This window comes from Puntigrus tetrazona, chromosome 1, assembly GCF_018831695.1.
Source record: "Puntigrus tetrazona isolate hp1 chromosome 1, ASM1883169v1, whole genome shotgun sequence".
NCBI lineage: Eukaryota > Metazoa > Chordata > Actinopteri > Cypriniformes > Cyprinidae > Puntigrus > Puntigrus tetrazona.
The window spans coordinates 6,907,824-6,931,147 of record NC_056699.1 but is presented as its reverse complement, the minus strand read 5'-3'; the positions used below and the strand labels follow the sequence as shown (position 1 = coordinate 6,931,147).

Sequence of the window (23,324 nt, the reverse complement as noted above, 5' to 3'; positions counted from 1 at the left end):
TTCTGTGTTTCTCCATTTCAACCTCCATACTGGATTTATCTCATCGCTACAACATAAACCGCCTTCAAAGTTACAAAAATCACTGTAGTGGTTGTACTACTTTGGCTCATTCTGTGTACAGTAGGACTGAGAGAAAGGTTCAGTATTTCCATAACCGATTTGAGCTACTTCTTTAAAATTCCTGACTAGGGTGATCTAAAACTGTCGCATAGCAGCAGCTATCCTGTTACTGAAAAACAACTAAGGAGAGGACAGCACAGAGTCAAGCCAAGAGCTTGACACAATTATACTAATAATTGTTATAGCACATGTATATAATTTGCAAAATTAAAGGTTTCATTTTCCTTTTTTATCCTTGGATACATACAGAATATGCAAACATTAAGTAAAATTATTTTGCATTCTCAAAACCTAATTGCCCTGGGAGGTTAATAAAGATATATTATTTTATATTTACTTGGTTTAAATACTATAATCAATTATTATAATTAATTGTCAAATATACTTAAAATAACAAGCCTAATACAAGCTTATCTCACGTGATACATGTAGCACCATAAAGGCACTTTGAGATGCTTTGCTTTTGCAAATGTTGCGATCGATCTGTACAAATCAAGGATGACTGCCATACAGTACAAGCTCAAAATAAACAAATCAAAAATAAAATTTTACGTTTGATTATAAGTAGTTATAATATATGAGCGTTGTTGTAGAATTCCTGAAACACTTTTTAAATGCATAAAACATAAAACAATCAAAATGAAATTATGATATTTAATCTGCCAGGGAAATGTAACAAAGTTGAACATGCAACGTTACCTACCCACTATTGCATTATTAAGAATATGCATCCGTTTTCTTAGTTTTAATAGCATAACAGGTTGTCTTTCTTTTTTTCTATTTAAACAATGTGTGTTTAACACAAGTAAATAACTTACTGCTTAAAAATGGAAATAAACACCTAAACAGAATACACAAAATACTGTGTAAAAAAACAATAACAGTGGCTTCAATGTTATATAGTATGTGAATGGAGAAAAAAATTTGCCACTGCTGATAGACATTGAAGTAAAACAGCACTAAACAAAAAGTCAGTGAAACAATAAAAAACTATTCATTTGAACGATTAAGAAACACACTGCAAGTAAAGAAAGTTCGCAGATACTGGATGACTTGACTACAGGAAGGATGAATGGTTGGGGATGAAGAGTCTTTGGGCAGAAGAGCAGGAGATGGACAGGGGAGGAGAGATGGAGGCGATGGGGTATGCTGGGTAAGGCAGAGACCTACATCCAAAGGACAGGAAACCAGAGCCAGAAGGTGCAGGAGGAGAAACATTCACAGGGGAGCCAGGAGAGCTGATAGAGCAATCTGTTACATCCAAATACATAAGCATCATCAAAAAAGGCTTTACAGTACAATCACACAAAGTCTAAAAGCAGAAATATGAAGCACCACCTTTATTTCAAGTATTTCAAGTTGGACAATATTAAGAGATTTCTATTGCACAATAATATGATTTTTTTATAAATCCAAGAACTTTCTGACCCTCCATAGACGGCAAGGGAACTACCAAGGTCAAGGCACAGAAACGTAGTGAGGATACTGTTAAAACTGTCCATGCAGCATCAACAGTTCGACCATAACGTTCTAAAGCTATGAGTGCATATGAGTGTGTGCACATGATGTGTGTGCACATGACCCGGCTGACCCGAGAGAGAAGCAATCGTTGAATATTGTGGTTATTTCTGTTTTCTTTGTGCACAAAAAGCATTCCTGTAGCTTCACAAAACTATGACCGAACCCGTCACATAGACTGTTTTAACAATGAGCTTTCTGTGCCACAGTAGTTCTCTAGTTGTCTGTGAAGGGTCAGAGAGCTCAGATATCATCAAAAATATCTTAATTTGTGTTCTTAATAAGTAATTAATGCCAGAATTTTAGGTAAACTATTAAATTTTTTTTTTTTTTTTTACGGGCTGACCTCAAATACATGAGTATAATCAGTATAAATGTGCATGCTCACTAACAAAATCAAAAGCACTAATAATTTAATAACACTGCTCAATTCAAACCCTAAAATATTTATTTTCTGTACTATTTTTTAAAATGTTGTGATGCCTACATTCCCTGCATTTCAAGTACTTTTTATTTATTTAGACAAAACAGAACTGTAGAATATTATGATCTGTCATTTATCCGTTGTAAACCATAAGATGAAGGTAATTATAGTTATACATCTAACATAACTTTAACATCAAGGCACTCCTAATTTCAAGTGTGTAACCCGGTATTGCTTTAAATGATTTACAGAAGAAAACTAGAGCAACTGAAATAAACTAACCCAGGTTCCAGAGCGCATTCTGAGCAGCAAGCTCCTTGGCGTCCTCCAGTATAGTGCAGGCTTTATCAGGCATGAAGCTGCTCCTGGTGCTGCTGATGAACACTTTGTAGATGAGCAGCATTTTTCCTCTTGTCCAACAAGGAGTAGAGATGATACTCTGGCAGAGACCAGTCATTCTTGTGGCAGTAGTAATCAAGCAATGATACAGCTGAGCTCAACTGGCTGGGCTTCAGGGTGTTCAGGCCGACTGGGACCAAAGTGGATCCAGGCAAGAATGGATAGACACAGTGATCAAAGTCTACCATGACACGTGGCTGCCCAAAGGAGGTTGAAGGCCAAGAGGGTGTGCATTTAAACCATCACTTATTGCTCCTGTTCCCAAGCCAATGGTCACATCATCTCTGCTCTGGATCAAGAAGTTGGAATCACAGTAATTTCGGCAGGTGCCACTCCACTATAGCTACACCGCGACCCAAATCTTTTGTTACCATCTTTGTTGACAGGCTTGGCAAGAGTGACCTCAATGGACGAGCCATCAATAACTTTCCCATTCATGGACTCAAGAGCATTTAGGGCATCCTCACGATTATAGAAGTGTATAAAGGCATAATCCGTCAGCTTCTTAACACGTTCCACAGAGCCAGGTTTCAGGCGAGAGAACTCAGAGCGAAAGCGCCTCTTCCGTGGTGCTCAGCATGAGATTACGAACATAGAGGACTCGTGACTCGCTGCATGGTTTCCTCATCCAATTCCTTTTCTGGTTCGGCCCAGTCAACCTGAATGGTGTGACCCCACAGCTGAAATGTTCCTGAAAAATCAAGTTGACATTGACACACAGCAAGTTGCATATTTGTAAAAAGTTCTAATTTGTGTAATGTTGACGTGTCATGGTCAGGTCCCTTAAAAATGAATAGTGCTGCATGTTTGAAGTGTAGGTAAGTTTTGTCAGTTTTAAGTTATTTGGCTAAACTTGTTGTTTGATGGGCAGGGACTATTCACTGGGAATGGACTGAATAATTAAAGGTTGTCATTATATCAAATACTGGTCAAAAGAGTGGAATAATTCAAATGTTATTTAGGCTAACCATTTATTTAATCTAAAATGTAATATTATTACAAATGTTTTTACAAATTTTTTCCTGTGCTGGCAAAGCTCAACATCCACATGATTTAGTGACCACAGGTTTTTCTTACCATCATCAATGTTGAAAACTGTTGTGCTGCTTGATATTTTTGTGGAAAACTATGCTTTTTCATTATGTTTTGATAAATACCCCTTAAAATATGAGCAATGGAAATGAAGCAATGATCCACAGCATATAAGGAAACAAATAAATATGCGTTTCTATTGTGCTTTTGCACCTGGTATGAGTTTCCTGCGAGCCATGGCAGCTGCTTTGTGGGATTCATACTCAACAAAGGCAAAGCCACGATTCTTCATCCTGTCCACTGCACTGGGATACACAATCACATCCACAACCCCTTCGGTCACCTGTATGTAGAATTGCAATATAAAACAACTAGGCATTAGTTTATAACATATAAGTTTTTATAAGTTTTAATATAGTTTCTGTAATGGATTAAAAAACATTTTTTGTTCACTAGATGGTGCTAGATGGTGTCACACGATGTTTTTTATGCTGTTTTAGTTCTGTGTAGTTTCTAATATGAGCAGTTATGTGATATACTGACCTTCATCATCTCCTCTTGATCTCCTCCTTTTTCTTGTCTTTCGGGATGGAGCCAATAAAAAGGCGACAGTTGTCCAGACTTACACATACCCCTATGAACTTCCCAGGACGGATTTCGTAGTTGTCCAGAAGCTGGATGGCTCGTTGGGCTCCCTCTCGGGTGGTGTACATGACGAAGGCGTAGCCACGGTTCTCCCCGCTAAACTCCATCATCAGACGGAATTCATAGATACCACCGGCCCGCTCAAAAACAGGGACCAGCTCGTCTTCATACATATCTCTTGGGATTTTACCCACAAACACCTCACAGCCTCTTGGAGGAGGAGGGCCCTCCCAACCTGAAACATAACATTAGTTAATTACTATTATTGACAACTTAAATTTTCAATACTTATAAATCTTACAATTACAATACTTGTAAACTGTAAATAGCTACTACATGAAATTCCATTTGCAGGTTAATTTACTACCACGATACGATATGTGATTGTATTATGCGAGAAAAAGGGGCTGAAGCTTTATTGTATCTATTCAATTCTATCTTAAATTGACTGGATTGTGAAAAGGGGGTATAATGAAAAAGCTCATAGTGAGTTTGCAGACAACTGTGAACATTTTGGATACAGGGATTTCAGAAAGGCTAATTTATTTACAAAAGTACCCCAAAATAATGCCTAAATAACTATTTAGCTACTGGTCGCAGGCAAAGTTCATCCAAATATGCCAATTCTGTCATCATTTACTCTCATGCCTCAACCAGACTGAGCAAATTATGACATAATTTTTATTTTCGGGTAAATTAAGAGTTATATATACATATACTTATATGTGTGTGTGTGTGTGTGTGTGTGTGTTATTTTTATATACATTATCATATCTGTTTTACCTACAAACATGTGTATATAAACATATTACACAAAAATATTAAGAACTTATCTAATGTAATGAAACTGACATTAAGATTTCCTAGTTTACCTGGAGGTGGACCACCAAATTTTCTCTGTCCGTTTTCCTGGACCATGCTGTAGCCTGTCCTGTCCATTAGGGCCAGAAGAGCAGCTTCCTTAGAGCTGTCCATTTTGCTATTATCAGACGGCTGACTGGTGCTACCTTCATCCATAACCACTTCAGAAAACGCAGTGCTACCAAAGAAAGCCTATGTGTCAGGTTTCTATTAAATGTATGACACTCGAGGCCTTTCATTCATATGATAACGTTACTTAAAATGACGTAAACGCAGCTCCGCTAGCAAACACAACTAATTAGCATCATAACTACTGAGCTGTCAAGTAACACAATTTACGGTTTTATATGATGATTTAATGTATATACATCCAAAAAATAACAATAACTTATTAATTAATCGATATTTCATAAAAAACCTTTATAGTCGTGACAAAAATCGTCAATAACCTGAATTTAAAATGTTCGTCATATTAAGCGACAACAAACCGTTTAAAAAATAGCGGGTACCTGCAAAGTCGACACAAAAGTGTTTTTGGTCGAATATGTTTTATATACCAGACTAATATTGTAATTTAAGTTATGTGTGGACGCTTCTCTCAACTCTCGTGAAAAAAACAAAACAAAAAAACATCGGAACTAATCTCCAAACTTATATGAATGCATTTAAACAGCTTCTCTTACCTTTAGTCCACTCTGTAAATTAATTAAGTAAAATATATGTAAAATATGGCAATAAACTTGTGTGAGACACTTGATAATCGACGGTTCGATGTTGTTGACTGTTCAGTCAAACGCTACTCGAGTTTCAGCCAATGATCTTTCAAAGCGTTTCCGCTGAAGGGCTTTACGTTTGCATGTGAACGGTCAGCAAAATTCGGAGAAAAATTATGTATTTTTTCCCCCTTCACTTTAAACTTCTGCATTGTCCAGTGACAAGAGAAAAAAATATGGCATTTATATTTATTTATTTTTAGACTGAATAACAAAATATACCATGGAATTATTTAAAGAGCCATTGAGTATTAAATATACATGCACAGTACATTATGATCATTAGTTTTCACATACAAATTTAAACAGACAAAAACATTAAATAGAAACTTTCTTTAATACTGATATGGCATTATTTTGCTTCACAACAAACAGTAAGAAAATAAATTATCTGATATAGCCTATCTTAACATGACAGTAATGTAAAAATCACATTCTTAACCTATCCCCTAAAAAGAATTTTTTTATATATATATATATATATATATATATATATATATATATATATATATATATATAAAATCCAATGGTCTAATAGGTGCCCCAGTGTAATAAAACCACTCATTTGAACTCATTGATGAACAATGCTTTTGTTTTTTTTTGCTTGTTTTTTTTTCTATAGAAGGATTCTAAAAAATGTCCATTTCAGGATGCCATCCAAATAGTGAAGGGGATGATGAGCGTGGGTAAAATTCCAAAGATGGACACGGACCCCATATAAAACATGATGAACAAACATAACAGAAAACTTAAAAGACAACTCATTTTGCTGCACACAATCTTGCGCACGACTTTGCAGAACTGTTGAAGAGAAAACAAGAAAGAAATACAAAAGTTAAGAATTGTGCATTTGAATTCTATCTAAGAATCATTCTAAAAAAATTATAAAGATCTTTTTTTCTCTCTTAACACCGAGTGACTGTAAAGTTTCTTTGGTGCTGAATTGGTGGAATTTTCCCAAATGTATAAATGCACATTTTTTTCAAAGGTCTACGCCAGATTTCACGATTTTCATGGTTACATTTAATTTAATGGGAAACAGATTATTTGGACACAAAAACAAAATAGCTGTCCCTTGATGAGCCTGTATTTTAGATTTTTGTGGCAAAGTCATCTTTCGACCACAGCTGGAAAGTGGTCCGTTTTATCATACGTGCTGTTGGAATATCAACGTCTTTCTTTAGACTGAAAAAAAAAGAAAGCGAGATGTTTGTGTGTGTGCGTGTGTTTACTGAAAGAGTTTCAAAGAGATTACAGCCTGTTCTCTGGAATCTGCAGATTAACATTCTTACTCAAAACCTACTGGAGCAACTGAATAAAAATTATAAATGAATAAAACACCACAAAGGTCCACGATTAGATCATTTAAACACATTTGATGCCCTGTCTGTCCTCTCTTTCTTATGATTACACAGTGACATTAAAATGGACTAATAAATATTGTTTAATTAACATATATTAACTTAAATACTAGATGTCTTTCTTTGACCTGTTTGTGAACTGAACATTTTGTGGTTTAAACAGCCTTAATAAATATATATATATATATATATATATATATATATATATATATATATATATATATATATATATATATATATATATATATGTGTATGTATATATATATATATATATATATATATATATATATATATATATATATATATATTGAGTCTGTACTATATAAACAGATATATTCGATTTTTCCAGGACTAATTCATTCCAGTTCACTTGTAACCAGCTTTATACGGAAGCAGTTTATTTCCCAATCGCAGTACATTTCCTAACCTGTTTTTTTATGCGTGTAATCCCATTTGTAATGGAATTAGTGCTACTGCCTCACATTCCTAACCTAATTTACCAACAATAGCTGGCCAGCATTACAATCCAAATTAATATACTTTCGTCCCAATGTCAAGATAAAAAGTCAATGCAATGGCTGAAAAAGTATCTCAGTCATAAGCAGACGCTTAATGAACCCCTTGATAACGTTGATGTTGACATGGACAAATGCATGCATTCTTAGCTATTTTTGTCTAACTTAGGAAAGTGCATTTAGTACAGAATATCAACGTTTTTGATAATATTGATTAATAAGCATCAAAGAGCTTCAGATGACTTTTTTTGATATATTTTTGACTTTATAGATATATTTTGAATGCAGATTTGCTCCTTCCTCTGCTAAAAATCTTACCTGGTAGGTCTGAAAGCTCATGCTGGTGCCGTGATCTGCAGTACATGACGTAATGCTCGCAGTTGTACCACAGCAGACTGTAGACCACGGAGCCCAAGAGCTTCTCTCGGCTCTCGAGCCACCCTCGCCGCCTCGTGACGGAGACCGACTGCACACCTTGTCCATGTGGTTGACCAGAATCTCTGCTCCGTACGCAAAGTCCTCTAAGGAGTCCACCCGGACACTTGCCTGTTTTGCTATCACACCCAGAATCAGCCGGGTTGTTAGTCACCATCCTCTCGATGGCCTTCTCGTCGGTGGTCAAGACCGGCAGGATGTCAGGAATGAGGTGAGCCACGCGGTTGTTCCCCAGATAGATTCCGAAAAATGCGAAAGAGCGCTCGAGGACCTCCAGCAGATCTCCTCTTTTTGTAGATGGAGGTGTCGTAATGGACCGCTTTCTTCTTCTTCTTCTTCTTCTCTTCCAAGTCTGTGACCACAGCGATGTAAAAGAAGTTGTAGAGGAACTGTAGAGGAAACATCCTGGAGATGCGGTGAGCTTCTAGATGGTCTGGCACCTGCAGGTTTTATCCCACTTGAGGCAGACCGGGGAGGAGCTTGAGGATTACAAACCCAGAGCTATTTTCAGAAAAAACTCCATAATAAGTACATCACATGCCGGATGAAACAAGCAATTCATAGTTACACAATGACTTTCTCACCCTTTGTGGATTAAATTACCTAACATTTTCTATTTATGTAAAAAAGAAAGGCAATGCTGGTTGTATAATGAACAAATCTTGCAGCAATGACTATATATAATTCCCTAAAACTAATTATAGAACTGCTCAAGATTTTCATTTTTGAGATTCTCGTTCTCGCAAACAAATGAACCTTATGCCTGACCAAACAAACATGAATTAACAGTTTTTGCCTGTTGATGCTGAAAAAAGTTCATTGTAAATGATAAGGTAAACTGTAAACATTGTCCTTGGTAAACAGCTGACAACATAAACACAAATGTAGATGTCAAGTTTTTTTAATATTCATTTATATTTTCTAAAAAGCTCATTTATGTTCATACTGTTTACACTTAAAAAAATAGAACAGTGGTTCTCAACCTTTAAAATGAAAGTAGGCCTATACCGAATTCACAAATTTTATGATTTTATGTTACATTTTTAAAACAAATAACCAGTCTTGTGCGTGGTCTAGTTGATATTCTATTTGTCGGAGCAGCTTAGGAAGCCGTTTCTCGCCGTGCTTTGAGAAATGAACGGACCGAACGGCAGCTCCAGACACCTGAACGCTGCTTGAGCATGTGATACACAAACTTTGTGAGGATCAGTAATGTACATACGGGCATCCGACGCTCCAAAACAGACACGATGGCTTGTTCTGACCACTTTTTAATAACGTTGAGCCGCTTTCAGATCGTCTTCCGCACATCCGGAACGTTTTCATTTTTCATTTGTATTTTCGTGCGTTTAGTGATTCTGAATAGGGCCACATTAGCATAAGCAGTCCTTTAGCACCTCTCAGTGGCCTTCTTTGGTATGGCAGGTTGACTTTCAATTGAGCTTCAGGTGGTTGTATGTACTTTTAAGTTTTAAAGAATGCCTGCATTTTTAACATTTTGCAAAGTATGAATATTTGCATCCATTTTTAATTTTGTTTAAAAGTAATTAAGTGGACTTACAAAAGAAAGGAAAGGCTATTCAAAAGTAATTCTATTTTTAGCCTGCATTTGTGCTAGAATTATGCAAAAGCATATAAAACGCCATTCGCCATTTGAACATATTTATTTACTTAGAACTAAAACTGTCCATCATTTAGACATGTTTTCAGAAAAAGGAGTGTCATAAAACCAAGTATTTACAACAAAGTAAAAATGTTAATAGGGTACATCAAGGTAAAAAACAATGAAAAGGATTAAGTTAGCAATTCTATAACAAAGCCAAAAATATTTTTTTATAGGTAAAAATAGTTTATAGGCGTTCAGAGTTGAAGTGTCATCCAGCCATCCACAAGATGAAAGGAATGATAAAGGTTGGAAGTGCGGTGGACGGAGCTATTCCAAGAAAAACATGGAAAGCATTCCCGATGAAAGTGGTCAGAAGAACGCTCCTCTGGTCCCGGATTACCGATTTTAAATTTTCATAGAACTGTTGAGGAAAGAGATGGAATAGATGAGATTCAGATTCAACACACACACACACACACACACACACACACACAAAACCATCCGAGACATCTGTCATTCGCATCTGAGACGGTACTGCTATGTTTTTCTGGGCGCGTATCTTTCCAAACCCACTTGCCACTGAAAGAAGCCGTTGTTCATTTTTTGCGCTAAAATGACCCAGATTTTCCGAAAAGCTCACGGTCAGCCTAAAAAAAAAAGTGAAAAATGCGTTGTCGCTGCAGATGGGAGTGGGAAATTAAAGAGAGGTGGAAAGGGGAACACCCAGCACTAAACGCCAGTTTGGCACTTCATAGGGAGCATCTTCGGGAGATTTCAGTACTAACTTTCAGTAGCCTAATACTTTTTTTAGTGGCACTTTAATCTATTCGTACAAAAATAAACTTTTTTTTTTTTTTTTTTTTTTTTAAATTTAGGTCATTTAGGAATTCATTTGTACATTTTGTTTGTAAAGCACATATGTAATGTATGTATAATATTAGAAACGTGTGTTCGGCTAAATTAAACTCGGGATGGCGAAAACAAAATGCAGGAAGCCATTTTGTTGTCATGTGACTAGAAACCCAAGAGAAGACTCCCTCAGTACTGCTGAAGTTATACAAAAATTTTAATTAAAAATAGAAAAGAGAAAAAAAATTTTTACATTTACATACATTTTTGTTTAGGTCAAGTGTAATAATTAATAAAAAAATGAAACCAGATACCAACGACAACAACAATATTTTCGACATTTTTAAAAGTATATATATTATTATTAATTAATTTATAAGAGTACATTTCTAAGAACAAATCTTTATTTGCCTCTTATGCTTTTTTAACATACTTATTTAAGCTATATGCATAGCATATAATCTTCATAAATTAATGTAAGGTCAGACTGCATATTCATCCGTTTAAGCTTTAAATTAAGTTTGTGCGGAAACTAATTAAAAAAAAAGTTTTTTTGTTTTTTTCCTCCTAACCGTTCCTGTGCACACGTCATTTGTTTTGATAAATCAATCTGGCTAAACTTACCACGTACGGACAAATAAACCGCATCTTACAAACGCGCCTCGCTCGCGTATATCCGCGCGTAACATCCACAGCAGAAACCCAATACTTTAGACTCGTTTAATCATTAACCGATCCGGAGCAGGCACTAATCGCGAGGAAAAACGTGCCGATGGAAGCCAAGCGCGTTTACCTGCTCCGTCTGCACGCTGACCGCTGTCCCGTAGCGGCAGTACGTGACAAAATGTTCGCAGTTATTCCACAAAAGACTGTAGGGAATCTGACCGATAAGTTTTTCAGCTCTCCTGGCGACCTCCTCGGCGGCCAGCGGCTGTCTCCTCAGGGCAGTATCCATTGTGTTGAGCAGAACCGGAGATCCGTAGGCAAAATCCTCCACCGTGTCCACCCGCACCGAGGCGTACTTGTAGATCACGCCGAGCAGCAACCTCTTGTTCGTCACAACCTTCTGGATCTGAGAGGCGTTGCTCGTCAGAACCGGCAGTATGTCGGGCATAAGGTGCGCGACTCTGTCGTCGCCGAGGTAAATGCCAAAGTGAGTGAACAAAGTGCGCGGAACCTCCAGCAGATCCCCGCGCTGGAAGCAAGCGCCGTCCTCGCGGCGCTTTGCGCATCGTTCCTGCTTGGACGGGGCCGGGCTGAAAAAAAGTTGAAATGCGCGAGAAGAAAGGTTTTCTCCAAAAGCAAAGCGAGGGAATCTAACATTTTGCAGCGCTGCTCGGGGTCCTCTTCCCCGCTTCTTTTTATTCTAAGGAGCAGCGGGCCGCCGTGACGTCACTGCGCTCGCGGCAAGGCTATTGGCGGCTGCTGATGAGAGATGTAGAAATGTACAGAAAATGTGGACGAGGGGACAAAAAGGGCATTGCGGGGGTAAAATGAAAGTGTAAGTTAGTTTATCAGATGCAGCCCGTGTCATTTAGACGGACATGAGAAATGTGCGTTTTGAAATTTAGGAGTGGAAGTGAAACGTTATAAAAGTAAGGTCAAATAATCTTTGGCACCAGTCTACACCTTTTTTAGTTGATATGTGAAAATGTGTACTTAGTAAGTAGTATATTTGTATAACTAAAATGTAGTGTTTTTATTTTAAAGATTATTAATTTATTTTAGAATGCGTGTACGAGGCCCAAATGCATCTATAAACTAAATAAAAATACAAAGCTTCGGTTTAATTTTAAATACGCTATATAATATGCCACCCTGCGGTGCTCATACTGTTGTATTTCTTTACACAAAAGCTCTGGAAAATAGCAGTGCTAAAAAGACAATAGTAGATGAAAATACTACATTTTTACATTTACAAAGAAATGGAAAGCACTGATAAGTTATCGTGAAATTTAAAAGTAAAAAGACTGTAATGTAATTTAAAACCTATTTTAACAATATAATTCATATTTTTTAAAAACTTAAATATTTGTGTAACTTGTCTAATGCTGTTCTTTAAATATATTTGTTTTATTCATAGGGGTAATGCTGGAAAACGAACAAAGAAAGTAGTTAAGCGGAAGGTCTCTAGGGCTCCAGGGGTGTCTGGACTTTCTCTGATGTAGGTACATGCGGAGTAGATGAATGTGGAAAAAGTGAGAGCAGAAAGTTTGGCTAACGGTGGTTTGAAGTTGAGAGCTGGTTCGTGCCATGTGGCAATAATTACAGTCCTCGATACATTCACCCAGACCGCACCAAACAAGAGCTCCTTTTACCAACAGACCGGTTTGCAGGACGTGCAGACACAGCACTTCAGCACTTTATTAAAGGCCCCAGAAATGCAGCCGTCACATTTCCAAAACAAAAAATGGGCTGATCACCACGAGCTCAGCGGCGCTACTAATGAATACCAATAGCCCTAACGGTCTTAACTAAGAGTGTGTCAATGGAATGAAAACAACGGATTGTCTTGTAAATAGTCCAGCTCCATGCAATCCTTAATGCGAAGTTTATAAAACACACAGTGAGGTCTTTAAGTGGTAAAGTGTTAGCAAAATGATGCAAAAAAGTCTTAACTCGGAGATAAAGGAAAGGATTAAAGCTGCCCCGGAAAGCCGCCCTCCCCCTGAGGTCCAATTTAGTGGGACAGCAATGATGGACAGGAGGAGAAATCAGTGTCACAGTGGTAACAAAGGTGTCCCAGTGAGGGCAAAAGCTGACTGTTGAGTGATTAGTGATTATTCGGCTCTCTCTCGAGGCTGTTGCTTGTTTGAACAGCAGTGGAGCCCTGAAACATAGCGGGTGATAAATGACAAGCCATTTATCTTCCTTCTCCGTTTTGTCCCCCAGCATCCCAGTGTCTGTATGTGACAGCTGAATGCGCTTGTGAAAAATGCGAGAGTTTTGAGAGAGCGGTTTTTTTTTTTTCGGTTTATGGGAGCGTGTATGTGTTTGTTGTGAATGACACTCTGTTGCATTGAGATAAAGCCAAGACGCTCTGCATGCACACAATGAGGAACTGCTGGATCTGTCTGGAGGCCGTTGACAGATGAACTCCTCACATGTCTCGCCTTCCACTCGCCATTGATCACTCTGTGCCGCCGAGGTCATGCTGCTAGCACATGCTAATGCGGTCAGAACATCACAATTTCCCATAAAACCCGATAAAAGAATGTGCGAATAAAAAGCGTGGTGAGGTAGCGGGTTTGGAAGACAACCCTGTAGCATTAAAGCGGATTCTTATTCTTTCTCAGAATACACACGTGTATCCTCAACAGAAACGGTCACCAGAAGAGGCAAAACCTTTTGCTCTCTGACTTCCTGTGTCGATAGGGGTCAGAGGTAATGAGAGGACGCTGTGCCTCTTGACTTCAAGGGTTTATTGGTTTGCCGTCGCCTGTTAGACGTGGCCAACTCAACACAACTAAGCAAAGGACGTCGTTCCCTAATGTCCTCAATACATATCAAAGTGCTTGCGTGTTCCTAACGACCCTCCAAAACTGTCATTCAGCTACAATTAGCTCTCTATGTCGTTTTCACTGATAAAATGCCATTTTTAATGCTCATTCGTACTACAAATCCTTCATATGGGTATTAATTACATAATAAAATGTGCAAACAGATAAAAGGCTATGTTATATGTTCACATTCTTTGGAATAGCTTGAACAGTTTGGGAACTGTTAGTAGACATAAACTAAAATGGAAGACACATGTTTACATCACGCAAGGTTCATAATATGATCCACCTGGGCATTTTCAAACATTACTGACATTATCCATTTATAGCACTTTTTATATGAAATGTCTGAAATGTCTCAACACACACCCTGACATCATTCAGTCCTTATCCTTTTTAATCGACCAGTGATTTTCAAATCAGGAAGGCCTTTCAGTTTGTAGTCGAGCAGCATTTGACCGTAGGCTTTTCCCTGAAGACACACACACAATAACACATTTTTAGTAAGGCAAAAATGACATAATACTATGTTGTAAGGGTTTGTATAACTTTTTGTTCACTTTTGGGGTAAAACATTCAGTAAAATTTTGACAAATTCTTGTTAGATGTCACTGTATTAAAAATAAAAAAACAATATTTTCAAATATTATGTTTCTTTATTATATTACACTTTAAAATAATTCTCTATTTGAAAAAAGTATAAAAATATATATATATAATTTATATTCATGTATTTATATATAATATATTCTAATATTCATATATTCTAATATTTTTGGAAATTATATATATATATATATATATATATATATATATATATATATATATATATATATATATATATATATAGTAAAATACTTTTTCGAATAGAGATTTATTTTAAAGTGTAATATAAAAGTGTATATATATATTTTTTTTTTTCTAATATTCTCATTTGGCAATTTTGGAACTAAATAACTAGATACCCGAGTAGTGTCATACAAAGTGTCATTCATCATTTTTTTAAAATGTTTTAAAAATTTTTAACGTCCATTTGCAAGTCTGTACAAATCTGTCTGTTACCTGAGGGTCGCTGCGCAGTGACGCCACCCCTCCCCCTCCAAGTGAGTTTGGAAGCACAAAGTTCAGACCATGAATGCCAGGCAGTTCGTACCTGGAAGCAACCGCAAACATGTGAAATACATTATTTTAATTGAGATCACCTCCCGGTTTTCACACATCTGTGCATTAGCTCACACCACACTCTCACGCAGACAGGCACCTAGACATGTCAGTCCTCAGCATGAGGTGTTCCTCATTAGCGGCACCAAAAGAGTTCTCCCCAACCCATAAAACAAGAGGCTTGCATGCATGGACTCTTTCTCTCCCTCAAACACGCACACATGCACACACACTCGCAGCTCTTTAAAAAGCAGCACAGGCTACAGATGTGAAGCAGCTAAATACAAAGGTGTTACAATGTTTAATTTGTGTGACTTTACCTTCCTTACAGCTTAAGACTTTATCTAGCAATGATTTTCTTATAAAGTAAGCTACTAAGAAAGTATCACATTGTGTTTTATGGTGATATTTTATTTTCAAGATTTGAAAGGACATTTTTGCTTTATTATTATTAAACCATCAGCTTCTTTCACCACTGGACATTGTCTACTAGCACATTGGTTTGTTTTGTTTTTTTTCTTCCTACCGTATGACGGAGGGTAGATCAGTCTTATCCTTTCTGATCAAATGTTGGAAATACTGCTCCACAACTTCAGCAGTTAAACACTTTTTTCAGGTAGGGAAAAACAGTGGGTGTCTTGCAATAACGCCTAAAAACATAAGTTGATTTAATTCACGTATAGATTTAATGATATATAGATCAATAAACTGATACACTGAAAAATATGGGACATCTACCATTAATATTTGATGATCATCAAGCTGAATAACAGACAAAAATGATAGATAGATAGATAGATAGATAGATAGATAGATAGATAGATAGATAGATAGATAGATAGATAGATAGATTTGACATATTGATATTTTAGTAGTTTCATTTGATAAACACATACTCTCAGTCTTCAAAACATAAACATTTAAGATGAAGTTAAGACTAGGGCAGGTTGCTACATGACAAGAGAGTGTTGCCATTTGGGCTACAGGCAGTGGGTTGTGATTTGTGGTCAGAGAACATGGTCTGAGCCCAGTTTTTATTGACTGAATGGCTTTTTGACATGCAGTAAGCAAATTGTTTCATCGTTTAAATATTATTCACAGCGTGTGAAGCACACGGGAGATACTTACCGATGTTTGAGGAGTCCCCTTTGTCTCCACTGCGCGTGTATGCTAACTCCTCCAGTCTGAAGGTATGTGGGCCAGAGGGCAAATCTGTGAGAGAGGGACAATTTTGTTCTCAGCATAATTAAATTTAGCAGCTGGCAGGTAGAACTAACGGTGAGCTTCTGAACCCATTCAAAGGCAATTTTGCTGTCAGTCAGCTTACAGACTGTCAGAGCCAACTGATCATTTAAATTGGAATAAACATATAAAAATAAGCATTTTCACAAAATGATCAAAGCATCAAAGAATAAAAAAATGGTATCATGGTTTCAATAAAAATGTTAAGCAGCACAACTATTTACTGAACATTAATTTTCACAGGAAAAATATATTTTTAAATAAAAAGCAGTTTTACATTGGAATGCAAAATATTTTTGATCAGATAAAACACAGCCTTGGTGAAAATCAGAGACTTTCAAAACATTAAAAAAAGGCTTAACCCAAAATGTTGAACAGTGGTGTATTTTACTGAAGAAAATGAAAGAGGTTACCATGACACTAGTGTGTTTTAGGAGTTACCGGGGTGTTGCAATGCAGTTCTTTCTGTGTGTTAAGTTTCTTATTGTCTCACGTCTTTATCTTTTTGGTGTTAAGCACCTTTTACTACAGCATGGACATTCTTCAAAATGTGTGTTTTCATGTAACATAGAAAAAAACACCAAACAAGTTTAGAACAACATGATAGTGAGTCATTTTTGCTAGAATTTACATTTCAGGGTGAACCATTGATGATAATAGCGATGCTCTGTTCATCTGAAATTCAACACAGCTCACCTTCAATCTAATAGTTATCTGCTTATCATTAGCTACATCACATATAATCAGTTTTTCTCTCTCAGAAGAAGCCCCTGGGCTGCAGAAACATTAGACGCCTCTCTTACAATCAGCCCTCTGTGATGCTCTAATGACCGTGGCTCCAGGTTCCTCTGTCTGTTTGTGTCTGTGCAGATTTGAGAGGGAAGGAAAGTGAAAAGAAAAAGCGCAGAGACTATGTTGCTTTGTATTGTGTTCATTTGTATTTAAGACCTCCTGTGTTTGCGTGCATGGCCCTTGAGTATTTGTGAATGAATGCGGGTGTGTGCGTAACAGTCTGCGCTTGCGTGCATTCAAACACTAGGTCCGATGAAAAGACGTCCCTGATTATTTAAAGGGTTTAGCTGCTTGTTTAGTGCAACTGAGAAGTGGCAGATAGATAAAAAAGACTCGCGCAAACACTGCCAGTACACTACAAAGGTTGTGCCTTTCAGAGAACCTAAAGCAATGGACTCTGGGAAAACAAGCAGCCTTGGATTCCAGTGCAAAGGATCTTATAAAACCACCTCTTGGTAGAACAATCACATTGGCCCTTAAAACAAGGCTTAAGCCCAGTTTATTCATTTCATCCACCTCCACCTTGAAGTAGGTCATATCAAACACTGAATGATTGTCTCCATGTGGAAAAAATGTCATTTATAAAATCACATTACATGCTGATCTGGGAAAAATTTAGGAGGAAGAAATAGCACTGGAAAGTGTACGAAGCATGAAAAAGCATGTTCTCGGAGAAAAAGAACATAACTCATCTTTGAAAGGAAAGAATGCAATATTCTTGTCATACCCTGTCTCTTTTTGAAGGAAATATTATGTAATTAAGTAAGGGAATGTAGGTCACTTACAATCAAGGTTCAATTCTCACTATTATCAAATCATTATTAATAACAAGGCAGTTGTCAAATTTATTCATTGGGTAGAATTAAGAATGTAGCATATGGTCATGATGAACAGCCAATACATTAATAATAGGCATGCTAAGAAGAAATTAACAGTGAGAATCGGTCAATGTACTAATGTGTTGCCTAAATTTTGTTTAGTTCTACAATGTTCTACTTTGCCATATTTTGTAGGATTCATTGGCTGCAATGTAAAATAATGCATTTACAAACGAACGTTCATTCATTTAATGAAACATTTTAAAGTGGTGTGAGACTGTGGAGCTTGACGGTCAGGGCTGCCTCCATTTTTCGTTGTGCTTAGACAACCTCCTTTTTGTCATCATAAAGGATTCAAATTAAAGGTGACAACATGATTGAATACTGTTTAGTGTTTTTAAAACAAGATCCTTATGCTAACCAAAGCTGTGTTTACATGGTCCAAAACAGAGTGAAAACAGCAGTATTGTGAACTATTACAATTTTAAAAAAATGCTTTTGAATGCATTTTATTCCTGTAACGGCAAAGCTACAGTTTTAGCAGTTTTACATGCTCATTATGTATTTGATTTGGTGCTCAAGAATTCTTGTATTAAAATTGAAAGAGTTTTACCCTTTTATATTTCTTTGGAAACCAAGATAGTTTTTACAGGATTCTCTGATGAATAGAAAGTTAAATAACAGCAGCAGTTATTTGAAATAGAATTCTTTTATATATGTTTCCTATGTATTCCATGAACACTTCACATTTTGTAGTCCACATACAATGGTCAGGGTACCTGTGGGTGTTGGGTTGTGTTCCTCTGAGAGAAGGGGAGGGTTGTGTCCTTCCAGCTAATGAAGGCTCTGATCCTGTCTCTCTGTGTGTCTCCACAAACTCCCCATTCACATGAATGTGCACCTGAAATCACCAATTAAGGCTCATTCATTTCTTAGCTGATTTATGTGAATACTTTAATTGCTCCATTTCCACATACTGTCCAATTCATAGAGTGACTCTGTTAAGTTGATTAACTTTTAGATTTTGTTGCATACAGTGGTGGAATTTGATAAAGCATTAATTCAAGATAATCGGGGGTCACTTTTTCCCATTCATCTCAATAAGAAATGTGAGCCATCTTACATGAGTTCACCATGTGCTAGGATACTGTATTACTATGTTCATAAAACATGCTATTATCATTAAAAATAATAATAGCAATACCTCCAGATCTGCTTTGGGGTGCAGAAAAAGAAAGGTTTCAGCACTGGTGATCTAGAAAGAAAAACAGATATTATATAATTCACATTAGCCGAAGATGAGATGGCCACATCAAATTAAAGATGTTAAAAATTAAAAGATTAATGAAAAGATAAATTAAAGATTTTATATACAAAGAAAGCATATTAAAAGGAAATAAAATGTCTACTATAATGTTTCAAATAAAATAAAACTAAAGTTAAATATAATATATATGTTTTGTAAAAAAATTAACATACTTATTCTGATCTTTACTTATTAATACATTAAAAAAAGTGATACTACATTTTAGCATTTTTGAAATGATTATAAACTTGATGATGATAATTAGTTAAAACCTAATAGTTTGAAGTAAAATGGCAAAGATCTGTAAAAATGTAAAATGACAATTAATTTGATTTCATTAAAAGGGCTTTTATTGTTTTGATGCTTGAAAACCCCTTTTCGTCTTTGACCGACATGCATCATTTGGTGGTACACTTTTTATTTGAAGCTCCAAACATTTTTTTATACTTAAAGATCTGCTAACTAACACTTACATTCTTGGTCGTCCGCCCACAATAGCTGTGAGCCCTGGAGCTGAAGAAAGAAAGAAATTACATATTGGTCAATGTCGTTCAAATGATCTTTGGCTTTAAAATGAATAGGAGCTTTAACTTAAGTGGTTTGGAAACAGAATAGCACAAAACTGAGTTGAGGTTTTTGCTCACCCATGCCTGTTCCTGCTGGTGCCACCTCTCTGGAGAAAAACTCCAGCGCTTTCTTCTGGTTGTGATGGGCGGCCATCCAAACCACAGCCTCAATGAGGAGCCTGCACAGTAAAAAACAGACTCAAAAGCTGCAGGTTATTTGTTCTAAATGTAAACGGACAGTTTATTAATTGTTAAAAACAATATTCAACAAAAACAGAAACAGACAGCCTACTGTATCGACCGCATGTGGTCCATATGTGTCCTCAGCACCCAGAACTTGAATGTTGACTTCAGCATAGTCCTCTAAACCAAGCTGTTTGAAAATTCGCTGAGTCCTATAGCAAGAGTATTTCATGACGTGATTTCACAATAAAATACTATTAGCCTTTATAGCTCTAGCGGGTTTTTTTTAATGCTCATTAGATTAAAATTTTAATCTAACAACATTTATTTAAAATATTTAATTTTAGTTGTCTTAACCTTCACTTCATTGTTGAATTACATACAACAGTTTCTCCTATAAAATCACTCAGAATAAACCTTTTAATAATGCTTTCTGCTGTTCTTCTGGCTTTTTCCACAGCTCTCGGACCACCAACAGGACAAACTGCCGTCGCCCTGAACCCATCCATATACGTGGCACAAACCTCAAGAAGACAAAATATTAAAAAATGCCATTTTCAATTGAAATGACTGACTTAATCCAAACCGAAGTACAAATGTTGACCAACCTTATAGTCAGGTGATGGAGGTGATCCTTGGCACCATCTACTTTAACTGCTCCACCATCTACATCTACACACACATAAAGAAATTTTTTTATGAGGTATTTCGCTTTGTACTTAGAGTTTTGAACATTTAACAGTTTTATTTCAGATCAAATTGCTAGTGTAGCTTATTGATTTACACAGACAATGAGACGTAAGTTTAGGGGACAAAGAAAATAACATTAGTTTAAAAGAGGTTGCAAAGGTTATAGAAGATAGCTGGAACTGGCTCTTAGATATCCAGTCTAGACAGTGGTGTAAAGTCAATGGGCTGCGCCTCTAAGTCAGACATTTTTGAGATAACAAACAAGCAACCATCTGATCACTGCATGAGGACTTTCTACTAGAGATAAAGACTTGCTTATAGTTATCTCTCCACAACTGTGAGGATATTACTATTAGGATTTATCTATAAATATGCCGCCGCATGAATACAAGAATGTAAAATTGTCATATCATATAAATTTCATGCATGTAAAATCCAGTAAAAGTTAAACTGACCTGGTATCTCAGTGATGGTGACATTGGAAAAGTCACATGTGACGTCAGGCAGGAGGTAACGCTGTGGTCTCCCGATCTCATACACTAATTGCTCTGCCACTGTAGCAAATGAAACCAGCCCACCGGGTTTTGGGGTTTGGACAATGTAAACGACCCATCAGCAGAACATTCCACCACTGGGAAGCCCATGTTATCCCCTGAAAATCAAATAAATGAAGTTGAGAACATATTTGAAATCAATTAAGTAAAAAAATAAAATTAAAAAAAAATAATAATAATAATAGATAAAGTAAAATAATAAAGTAATCTTAGACTCAAGGATACATGACACGGAGTCAAGAACATGTGTCATATTTTCACCCCAAAATGAAATTATTTAAATCAAATTATATATTTTTTTATTACAGTGAAGTAAAACAACAAAATATATTAATAAATATTATAAATATATCTTAAATTAAAGTGAATTACACAATATGTAAAAACAAAAATATCTAAACATCTATAAATATGCTCTTTTTAAGTTTTGATTTCTTTTAAATAACAAAACATCGTAATTTAGGCCAAAATATTAAGCAGTTTTTTCCCTACATTGGTAATAATAACAATAATAAAAGTTTCTTGAGCAGAATTTGTTTTTGAAGGATCATGTTGATACTGAAGACTCAAAGTAATGTGTGTGTGTGTGTGTGTGTGTGTGTGTGTGTGTGTGTGTGTGTGTGTGTGTGTGTGTATGTGTGAAGAAGTGTCATGAACATATCAGATTTGAAGTGTTTACCAGTCAGGAACCATGTGCCAGTCTGTGAAAATCCCTCCTGTGGCCTGTGTGCACCACACTCAATCAAGTGACCAGCAATGCTGCAACAGTAGAAAAAAATCAGTTTAATTTAGATTTCACAGCAATCAAAACAGGAACAGAACTTGACTAACAACATAAATGTGGTCAACTACAAATATTCTACACTGAACGGTCTTTCACACTGCTTAACAAAAACAAATGAATCATGTGTGGCTGTCTGCCCTTTATGTTCACCCTTGTAGAGTACAGTGTACATATCTCTTGTCCACACTCTGCTGATCTTGTCTGATACATTGGCACAAGCGTGTGTGTGTGTGTGTGTATATACATACATTTCCTCAAGAGCTCACAGAGTATACAATACCTTCCAGCAGCCAACAGGTCATAGTGCTTTTGCAGTCCCATGAAAACTGTCCAAAAAAGCAAATGTTATATTAATTTTCATACTGAATAATATTATATAAACGACATGTATACTTTCATTAGAGATTTATTTTGTAAGTACAAAATGTGCTTATACAAATACAAAATTATTAGAAGGCTACTATTTTCTCACTAACTAAAATGGTTTTAATCAGCATTTATACAAATCTTGCATAGTGTTACAAACATTAATTTTGCCATTAACTGTAATAATCCAGTGAGAATTCTGTTTGGTGAACATTATCTGACAACAGCCAGTGACAAAGATCTGATCTCATTCATCATCATCATACAGTCTGTCTGGACTGACATGAAGAAACAGAACAAACTGAGACAGACTAAATCCAGAAGAACTGTGGCAATGTTCCAAGATGCTTAAAGAAACCTATCTGCAACTACAACACTGTTAAAAGTTTGTCACTTGTGTAAAATGAGGATGCTGTCAAAAACAATGTCATGAATACATTTCTTTATCAATTAATTTCTATTAACTAAATATCTTGAGATGATGCGCACAGATTTATATATAGTGAAGATGAAAATGAGAAAACAATTTCCAAAATTTCAAGTCACTTTGTCCTATTAAGTGCATATTTTATGAGTTAATTATATTACTTGATGCACAGTGTAAAAAAACTTAAATGGGATATTTCAAATAGAAAACTGATCAAAACTAGATATCAACACTTTCAGATATCTCTCAGTTATTGGTGTTTATCAATTGCAGCCATAGCAAGAAAAGTTGGTTGTTCCAAATATGTGATTTCTAGAATACTGCATCTTTACAATGTCACTAACTCTGTCAAAAAGCCGGTCATCCATGAAAGATAAATGCACAAGAGGACAGGAAA

At 36.2% G+C, this 23,324-nt stretch overlaps 1 protein-coding gene, 3 long non-coding RNA genes and 2 pseudogenes across 4 annotated transcripts; all 6 read right to left on the bottom strand.

Moving 5' to 3' along the window:
- Window positions 1-1,007: 1,007 nt before the first annotated feature.
- On the bottom strand, window positions 1,008-5,173 carry LOC122350858 (annotated as a pseudogene).
- A 1,129-nt stretch (window positions 5,174-6,302) lies between these two features.
- LOC122351778 lies at window positions 6,303-8,576 on the bottom strand (annotated as a pseudogene).
- A 1,359-nt stretch (window positions 8,577-9,935) lies between these two features.
- Window positions 9,936-11,884, bottom strand: LOC122351785 (lecithin retinol acyltransferase-like). Its single transcript, XM_043249075.1, is given in 3 exon segments — window positions 9,936-10,110; window positions 11,332-11,744; window positions 11,747-11,884. Coding segments are annotated over 3 exon segments (681 nt in total). The 5' UTR covers window positions 11,862-11,884; the 3' UTR covers window positions 9,936-9,957.
- Window positions 11,885-14,450: 2,566 nt separating this feature from the next.
- On the bottom strand, window positions 14,451-18,869 carry LOC122351804. Its single transcript, XR_006251801.1, has 5 exons — window positions 18,831-18,869; window positions 16,328-16,411; window positions 15,726-15,849; window positions 15,101-15,191; window positions 14,451-14,510 (listed from the first exon to the last, which is right to left on the bottom strand). It is a non-coding gene; the product is annotated as an uncharacterized LOC122351804 (long non-coding RNA).
- A 13-nt stretch (window positions 18,870-18,882) lies between these two features.
- Window positions 18,883-20,067, bottom strand: LOC122351810. Its single transcript, XR_006251802.1, has 4 exons — window positions 20,002-20,067; window positions 19,831-19,870; window positions 19,256-19,306; window positions 18,883-18,952 (listed from the first exon to the last, which is right to left on the bottom strand). It is a non-coding gene; the product is annotated as an uncharacterized LOC122351810 (long non-coding RNA).
- Window positions 20,068-20,103: 36 nt separating this feature from the next.
- On the bottom strand, window positions 20,104-20,742 carry LOC122351800. The gene is made up of 3 exons (XR_006251800.1): window positions 20,715-20,742; window positions 20,524-20,630; window positions 20,104-20,318 (listed from the first exon to the last, which is right to left on the bottom strand). It is a non-coding gene; the product is annotated as an uncharacterized LOC122351800 (long non-coding RNA).
- Between the last annotated feature and the right edge of the window lie 2,582 nt (window positions 20,743-23,324).